At 46.0% G+C, this 9,222-nt stretch overlaps 1 protein-coding gene across 1 annotated transcript; it reads left to right on the top strand.

The window, feature by feature from the left end:
* The first annotated feature begins 2,059 nt into the window (after positions 1 to 2,059).
* On the top strand, positions 2,060 to 8,402 carry LOC106565445 (general transcription factor 3C polypeptide 4). Its single transcript, XM_014132596.3, has 5 exons — positions 2,060 to 2,442; positions 2,758 to 4,470; positions 4,604 to 4,734; positions 5,349 to 5,437; positions 5,800 to 8,402. The coding sequence occupies exons 1-5, from the start codon at positions 2,137 to 2,139 to the stop codon at positions 5,862 to 5,864; spliced, it is 2,304 nt and encodes a 767-aa protein (XP_013988071.1). The 5' UTR covers positions 2,060 to 2,136; the 3' UTR covers positions 5,865 to 8,402.
* The last annotated feature ends 820 nt before the right edge of the window (positions 8,403 to 9,222 follow it).

Consider the following 9,222-nt stretch of genomic DNA (forward strand, 5'->3'; position numbering starts at 1 on the left):
AGAATTCTAGATAGCTGAGAATCTCAAATCAATCAAATGTATTTATAAAGTCCTTTTTACATCAGCAGATGTCATAAAGTGCTATACAGAAACCCAGCCTAAAACCCAAAACAGCAAGCAATGCATATGTAGAAGCATGGTGGCTAGGAAAAACTCCCAAGAAAGGAAGGAACCTAGGAAGAAACCTAGAGAGGAACCAGGCTCTGAGGGGTGGCCAGTCCTCTTCTGGCTGTGTCGGGTGGAGATTATAAGAGTACATGGCCATTTAAGGCCAGATTGTTCTTCAAGATGTTCAACCGTTCATAGATGACCAGCAGGGTCAAATAATAATCACAGTGTTTGTAGAGGGTGCAACAGGTCAGTACCTCAGGAGTAGATGTCAGTTGGCTTTTCATAGCCAAGCATTCAGAGGTTGAGACAGCAGGTGTGATAGAGAGAGAGAGAGTGACAGTCGAAAACAGCAGGTCCAGGAAAAGGTAGCACGTCCAGTGAACAGGTCAGGGTTCCCTAGCCACAGGCAAAACAGTTGAAACTGGAGCAGCAGCATGACCAGGTGGATTGGGGACAGCCAGGAGTCATCAGGCCAGGTATTCCTGAGGCATGATCCTAGGGCTCAGGTCCTCCGGGAGTGGAGGGAGAGAGAGAGAAAGAGAGAATTAGAGGGAGCATACTTAAATTCACACAGGACACCAGATAAGACAGGAGAATTACACTAGATATAACAGACTGACCCCGGCACATAGACTATTGCAGCATAGATACTGGAGACCGAGACAGAGGTGGGTCGGGGGACAATGTGGCCCCGTTCGATGATACCACCGAACAGGGCCAACCGGACAGGATATAACCCTTTGCCAAGGCACAGACCCCACATCCACCAGAGGGATATCAACAGACCACCAACATACTACCCTGAGACAAGGCTGAGTATAGCCCACGAAGATCTCCTCCACCCCACGAACCCGAGGGGAACTCTATCATCTTTTTGAAACCCACACCACATACAGTACATCATATAGAACAAATATGTGTCTCTGATTAGGAATCACATGAGCTCTTGTCATTGCATTTCTATCTGTAACATTCCTAATTTGTTGCCAAAACATGGCCCAGGTGGTAGTGTTGCTTCTGATAGAAACATACCCAGAACATGGTTGCCATATTTACAGTAGCATGTCTGTACTTTCTCACATTTGCCATTTAAGCAATAATGATTCAAGTTAAACCAAAACAATACACTACAGAGTCCATCTCCAAGTTCTTATGTGGAAAAACAGAAAAATTGCAACAGATTCACTAGGGACAAATCACAGAAATCACAATATGTTAAAGGGGCAATATGCGGTTGCTACATCCATTCTTGAACTTTTTAAGTAATTAACTTTTTAAGTATGTGGTGTGGATTTCAAGAAGATGATGGAGAGATACTCAGCTATATAGAATCCATAAATACTGATAACTTAAGAGAGGTAGTAGAAATGTGGTCATAATTCATTCTCAATGCATAATCCTACAGATTCCCATCTTTCAATGAGAAACTAATTTTCATTTGATCAGATAAGTGTGTTGTAATTGTTGCCAAATAATGACTATAACATATATTGCTAAGAATGTGACAGTAGGGTGATTCACCTAGCAGGTCTCGAACCCAAGCCACCAGCACCAATGATGAAAGCCCTAACCACTATTCCAATATCAGATATCTCCAGGGAGTTTATTGGGCCAGTATAGTTAGGCCAGTTCCAGAATAAATCCTAACCCCTCCTCCTAGGCACTTGTGTAGATCTGAAACAACTTGATAGGTGTAAGCAATATGTCGAATGCACTTTGAAGTAAATCTCAGCTCTGTTAAAAGTACACAAGAAAATAAGTACACAAGAAAATAAGTACACAAGAAAAAGTTAGTTAAGGACCTAATGAGACTCTTACGGGAAAAAAGTGGTGGGAACGTTTGTAATTAGCTGGGAGGTAATCGGGCTAGTGTTTTTATTTTAGCCAAGCACAGACAGTCCGTCTTGCTGTCATCTCAACCCAGATATCTACACTGCAACCCGAGAGGCTTGATTATGTTTTTCATTGTGGTGTGTCCCTACTCCACCGCCGTAGTGACGCGTTGTTTTATTTTTTACATGGAAAATGGCTGCTTGCAGCCCAACTCGTGTTACGGACGGGGTAGAGGAAGGACAGCTTACCGAAGCCGAACCAGAGGATGAGCCCTGGGCAGAACTCGGTCCAGTTGTGAAGAGGGATCCGGTAATACAGCTCCCGAGTCCGGTCAGCGGTTTTGAGCCGCTCACGTGGTCTGAGGACCACCGACTCTCGGCCTCTACTGCAAGTGGCATTTCTTTGATGGAGGTCTTGTGCGATGTTCACGGCAACAACCAAGACTTGGTGCTGCATCGGACCTCCATCCCCGTGCCGGACAAAGTCTGTGAATTGAAGGTGAATATTGGACACACGTAGCTAGCAAACTTTCTTACTTAGGCGTTCATTCCACACCTCAAAACCGCGTATGGCAGAAATTGAAGTTGTGAGGTTGTTGTTTTTACCTGGCTGATGACTGCTGCCTATTTGTTTCTAACTGCTAGCAGCAGTTAACCATTTATCCCAAAGTAAAACATATTTAGGTTAGCAAATTAGGTTGATGCACTTACTTTGGGATTTAGATATTATCTGAAAGTCGTTTTAGTTTTCTCAGTATGGTATACTAAATGCATTCGGATGCCTACTTTTAAAGGTAGCTGTTTTTGTGTCCAGGTGGGTCCAGCAGAGGAGCTGTTGAGGGCCAAAGACAAGTTCTCCAGTGACCCTTCAGTGAGCCAGTCCTTCTTGCTGGACAGAGTGTTAAACCCCACCTTAGGCGTCCATAAGGGCATCATGTACACCAGCTGGTCCCCCCTGGGCTGTGACGGCAATGGCCTCAGCCTTCTGGCCTCCCTCACCCTGGACCACAAGCTGACCGTCCACAGCAGCACCAAGCGTCTACAGTGGACAGTGGTGGCTGACCTGACCCAGCTGTATGGAGAGAGCCTGGAGAGCAGAGGCTACTCAGTGCAGGGTGGGGAGCCCCCCAAGGCTAATCTCCTGGACCTGGCTGAGCTTCAGAGACGCTACCTCATGCAGACCCCTGTACGGATGGAGTGGTCCAGTGTGTGCACCACGCAGCATGTCCAGACCAACAACAAGTGGAAGGACGTGGGGACGGTGCTGCTGGCCGTGCTGATGGAGAACGGAGACCTGGTGGTGTGGCAGTTCTGCCTGCCCATGCTGGGGAAGGATTCAGTGGTGTCTTGTAACACCATCCAATCTGGGGTGTCGTCCCCCAGTGTGCTGGCATGGTGGGAGTACGAGCACAGCGGGCGCAAGATGAGCGGACTGATCGTGGGCAGTGCGGTGGGGCCTGTCAAGATCCTGCCCGTCAACCTGAAGGCGGTGAAGGGCTACTTCACCCTGCGCCAGCCAGTGGTCCTCTGGCAGGAGTCAGACCAGATCCCCGTACACAACATCAAGTGTATCTCCCTGTTCCACCCCAAACAGAACTGTAACTGTAGCCTGGTGGTGGCGGCCAGGGGCTCCTACCTCTTCTGGTGCCTGCTGCTCATCTCCAAGGCGGGCCTCAACGTGCACAACTCACACGTCACAGGCCTGCACTCCACCCCCATCGTCTCCATGACAGCCAGCCGCCAGGGGGGCTCCATCTACACCTGTTCCCTGGACGGGACGGTCAAGAAGCTCACGCCCATCTTTACCGACATGGCCGTGGCCTTTAAGCAGGAGGAGATTGTGCTGCCAGAAGGCATGGCAGGGCGGAGGATGCATGGCATCGCGGTCAGCCCGAACGGGGCCTACCTGGCCCTGGTCAGTACTGCAGGGATGACCAATGGTCAGCACCTGGTCTCCAGGCCGTACCAGGTCCAGTTTGTGACCCTGAAGACGCCAAACGACGCGGCGGCAGAGCTGCTGGAGTCCCAGGTCCAGAGCCTGTTCAAACAGACTGACCTGCTGGACCTGGTGCGCTGGAGGGTGCTGAAGGAGAAATGCATTCCTGCTCTGCTGCAGGAGGAGCTGGACAAAAAGGTACACAACACAGGCTCCCCCTACCTGTGGAGGTTAAAACTCTTCCTGGTGCGCGTGCTCTACCAGTCCCTGCAGAAGGCCCCCGTGGAGGCGCGCTGGCGCCCCACGCATGAAGACTCCAAGGTGTTTGTGGGGGAGGAGGAGGGGGGTGGAGAAGGGGAAGAGGGGGTGTCGAAGCTACAGGACCCAGAATCCCAGGCGTTGGAGGAGAAGATGGGAGAGGTATTAGCGTGGATCGAGGCGGTGGAGGCCCACCTGACCAGGGAGCACATGAAGAGGGTTCTGGGGGAGGTGTACCTTCACACCTGGATCACAGAGAACACCAGTATCCCCACCAGGGGGGTCTGTGACTTCCTCACCAGCGACCCTACATACGAGGACAGGGCTGCCAAGGTTGGACTAGGCTCCCTACACCTTTTCTATTATCCTATTCCATAGCCTGAGCAATAATCAAGTGTTTCAACATTAGGCTAAACCCTGTTGTGCATTATTCAGCACCTCTCACGTCTTGCTCTCTGTACCCCAGGTCCTGATAGGTCACATCCAGAAGAAGATGAACAAGCAGACGTTCCCAGAGTACTGTAGTCTGTGTAAGGAGGTGCTACCGTTCACAGACCGCAAACAGGCTATCTGCTCTAATGGACACATGTGGCTCAGGTAAAGTGTCATCAACCTTATTTGCGTTAACCGCGAGTCACCCGATTCCCATAATCTAAATACTGTAATTTTTGCTATGCTAGTCCAATGTTTATGCCACAGTTGCCTTCGTGTGTCAGTTGGCTTTCATGTTGCAGACAGCATTTTCATAAAATATCATCAATGATATTCTTTTCTACAAAGAATTTCATACAAAATGTTTGCCTGATGATATCCTGAACTTCCCAATTCCTTTTTCTGATGCATTTCAGTCACTTCAAACCATACCTCCTTCAGAATGAAATACTTTGACTGATTTGTAGTAGACTGTCAAAGCCCCAATTAAAAAAGTTACCATTGGCCTGATTACATAACTTTTTTTTTTTTTTTACATGGTGATGTTGTGAAAAAGTTTTGATATGAAAATGGGGTTGTGTGGCCAAAAAAGTTTGGGAACTCCTGTCCTAGGGATGTCTTGAATAATGATGTCTACTGGGAATTCACTTTCACATATTCCGTTCTTTCCAGTCATTGCAAATGAAGGGAACAATATGAGCAAAGGAAGCCACTTTAGACTATTGATACCCCTCCCACTCAGTGTCAGTGTCTGTCTGAAGCGTGCCCGTTTCTTTCAGGTGTGTATTATCCTACCAGGCGTGCCAGACACTCACGTACAGACGCTGCCTGCTGCAGGATAGCATTGCCAGACTGCCAGTGCCTGAGGGTAAGCAGCTAGCGCCACTTTCCACCTCTCTGCCTCCTCTATCTCACTCCACCCTCTTCTCTCTCTCTCTCCCAGGGCTGTTATTCACTGTCAGCTCTCTCACTCATCCTTCTCCCTGATCAGCATATCTCCTTGACAATATATAAGAAAGTCCTTTATTTTTTATTTTTGAAAAACTTTTTTCTTTAATTGTCACAGACTGCCTGCATAAATGATTTTCAATAAGCTTAACATTACTGAGTGATCAAGCTGTTGTCTATTTACTGCTCAAATAGTGGAGCAGATGATTGTGATTGAACAGATGAATCTGATAAAATATTCAATGTTTACTTATTTTCCTCCTCCTACCCTCTTCACTGCAGACCCAGACTGGATCAAGAGGATACTGCAGGGTCCTTGTACGTTCTGCGACTCTCCTCTCCTCTAGGACTATAGGACATGCTAGTGGAGAGCCGGGGTTACGCTGCCTGCAGCGGTTGTGTGCCTGCTCGGACTAGATGGACAATTTTCACAACGGACACCACTATTGCTTATTTTTACCTGTTACTTATTGTCAAGCATAATTGATATATTTAAAATTAATTATAGCACATAACCGTATCATTTTCTAAATAAAGATTTTGAATATACATTTAAAACCCCACTGATGTAACTATGGTTTAATAAGAGGAAGTGGAGTGTGTGGAGATGGATATAACCTTTTCTCTCGGAGTTCACAGCCCCATAAGTATTATTTTCCACATCTTGACTGCATTTCCAAACACTTTTGTGTGTTATTCTGTTAGGTAAAAACGGAGGGGGGACTTGGAGTGTCAGCCCTATTTTGGTCTATTTTTTTTGCCAAATACATATCCTAACTGACTGAGAGAAAACAATCTAAATGTACCCGTATCTGTTATTTTAATTGGCAGTGTAAAACAATTTCCATGCTGCATGTAGGAGAAAAAAGACTGTCATCCTCTTAGATGAGGACTTCCACTACTGTAGACGGAGAGAGGGGGGAGCGCGAGGGGAGCGCGAGGCAGTAAGAGAGGGATAGAAAGTGTGTTTAAAACTGACGCATGTCTCCCCTGGGGGCTGATTGTAATGAGATTCTACAGTAATGAGGGACAGAGTTGGGCGGCAGGCAGATGTGAAACTAATTCTAATCAAGGGGGGGGGGGGGGTTAGAGTTGATATTGTTAAATACAATAAACCCTTTTTTATTTTGGGGAGAACAATGTTCCATGGGGAAGGATGTGCACTCATGGTGTGCCTTGCACCTTCCCCCTATCTCAGAGACATAGATGTCAGTGGCCAATGATCAAAGATGGAGTTGGACCTGGGAGACTGGGCTAGTAGCAGTACTGCTCTCTATCATGTCCTCTCTCATCCCTTACATCCCCAGCATATCCCCATGCACAGCCCCGGCCAGGCAGAGGGGTGAGGCTGCTCTGGGGCTAGCCCTGCGTCAGGAAGTGGCCCTGGCTCTCGGTTCTCAACACTTAATGAGAGGGCCAGAGTTTTACCCAGAATCCTAATCCCATTGTCAACACTTTTTCTAGACAGACAGCAGATCTGTTAAGAATTTAAATTTATTTGTGGAAATAATGATAATTTGCCTGTTTTCTGCAAAGTGGCTAATTTTGTCTGATCTAAGGTTGTCTGTGGTCGATATAGCGGTAGTATGTGTGACGCTAACGTATTTTGGCGATCCACACTGAAAATATGTCTTCAAATTTTTTATCATTCATTAGAAGCTAGTACTTTGCTAATTATTACCATTCAATATTGTTAGACAATGTGCAAACGCTGCAACATTATGAAGAGCATACAGGTTTTTTCATCATGTGATTGGCTCCCAGTAAGCGTGTTTGTCAAGTGGAAGTGGGTCTTCAGGTGAGAATGTTCTTGTCATTGATAGGTGGAGACCAGTGCTGTTAGAGGTTAGCTGTGTTTGGTTGAACCTCCTCCTGCTTTAATAGAATAATCTGTCAAAGAGCACTTCCACCAGTAATTACCGTCTCCCCTCCCTTTCTTCCTCAGTCTTAGCTCTCACAAGACTTCAAAGAGGGATTCTTCTCTATGCATACAATATTTATAGCCTTCATGTCAATGGCTGGATCGCATAAAACATTCATAGCACCTTTTCACACTTTTATTTAATATGCTATTCCTTTTGTTTATCTAGTTTGAATATGATACAATATACTGTATCTACTCTTATGTGTACAGATGCATTTTGTAGTACCCAAATATCTCCATCTCCACCCATTTGCACAGCAGTTGCCTCATTTCACTGGAAAGTCCTTATGGGATCAAATCCATGTTTCCGTTTCCATCTTTTTTTTATGTTTTCATGTTGATTTCTCACTCTTGTATTTTGCTGTGTTTTGAGTCTTTTCGATAACTTCAGTCAGCTAATTTTACATTCACGTCATAGTTTGGGATGGAAGGCCAACGTTGGACAAAGGGTTTCCATTAGAATGTCTCACCTGGACTACCCAGTTTTCTGTCCTTAAGTCCTATTTGACAGTTGCATGTCAACTAACAGAGTGGACTGTCAACCCAGAGACACTGATCTCTATAGTACCACAAGATGACAGAACTCACTCCTCGTTCATCTAGCGCTGTGAAACCTTGTGTCCTTGTCACAGTGCCGTTTCACAAGTTCAGTGTCTCCTTTATCGCATTTCATTGGGTCGTCTGGACTTTTCCCGTGACCCAAAATATTTGTAACCAAGAGTTATATTTTCCTTATGTTGTGTGAATATTTTTTTTTGTCTTTGTACATTATTTTTTTTTCTCCATTGAATTAAAGATTCTAATATGTAGTCATAAAAATTGAATCCTCCGTAGTAATTGTATTACCCTAAACAATGATGTTTGTTTATGCAGGAAACAGACAGTCCCCTAACTCTGAGATAAACATGACTGTCTGCAATGTTTGGACCCCAAAAATAAACACAACATTTTGGAGAACGAACGCTTTTCTGAAGTCACTTCCCTCCGCCGTTCTGCTCACACACTCCAACCCCTGAGAGAATACTTTTCTCTCCTCAGGTTTTAAACTATTCCAAACTAAGGCACATCTTCTAACTTGTCCCTGCTAATGAAGTGAGTCTGTGGGGTTTGTTTCTAGGCAGGCTGTTAACAAGGTCCTTTAACGGGTAGACTCCCCTCTCTCCTCTTCCTGTCCCTAGAGGGGCGGGGGCAGTGACCCGGGACCAGTGGTGGGGATATGTGGAGAGCAGGGGACGTCCGTCATTAGAGACGCTGCTTGTTCTTGTTGCTAAGCATGGGGCCACTGAAGTGGAACTAATACTGAGCAGTAGCAGCAGAAAGGGCATGAGCAGGGAGGTTTGTGTTTTGCTGCTACATTAATTAAGCTCATTCTCAACACGGGACCCGCCACTCTCAGCCAGAGTTAAATAAGTCTAAGGGGGTGTTATGTGTGTGGTTTCATGTTGGCTCCACTTAGCGACCAGAATGTCCATCTAACTAATAGGATTTGTATGATATGGAGTTGATGTGAATGGAGAGTTGTATTGCCCCGTCATTGGTAAGTGAGTCATTTACTGGATCAGTCTGGATGAATCAGATGTCAGTTGAAAAGAGAAGCCTAACTTACACCTGGCTTTCTTCAGCTCGTTTCTTCTTTGTGTGAGACACAGTACATGTGTTGTAGTTGTAAAACCTCGACAGTCGCTTTTTTAGGATGTCTCTCTCCATCACTTATGACACCGTGAGGTGACAGCTCTCGATAATAGTGACAGCGTTGAGTTACAGCTGAGAAAGATTGCCTT

The sequence above is a fragment of the Salmo salar genome, chromosome 01, assembly GCF_965601325.2.
Source record: "Salmo salar chromosome 01, fSalSal1, whole genome shotgun sequence".
Taxonomy (NCBI): domain Eukaryota; kingdom Metazoa; phylum Chordata; class Actinopteri; order Salmoniformes; family Salmonidae; genus Salmo; species Salmo salar.

Coding starts and splice junctions, on each gene's coding strand:
- LOC106565445 (XM_014132596.3), top strand. CDS start 2,137: ATGGCTGCTTGCAGCCCAACTCGTGTTACGGACGGGGTAGAGGAAGGA. Junction 2,443..2,757: donor ACAAAGTCTGTGAATTGAAG/GTGAATATTGGA, acceptor TTTTGTGTCCAG/GTGGGTCCAGCAGAGGAGCT. Junction 4,735..5,348: donor AATGGACACATGTGGCTCAG/GTAAAGTGTCAT, acceptor CGTTTCTTTCAG/GTGTGTATTATCCTACCAGG.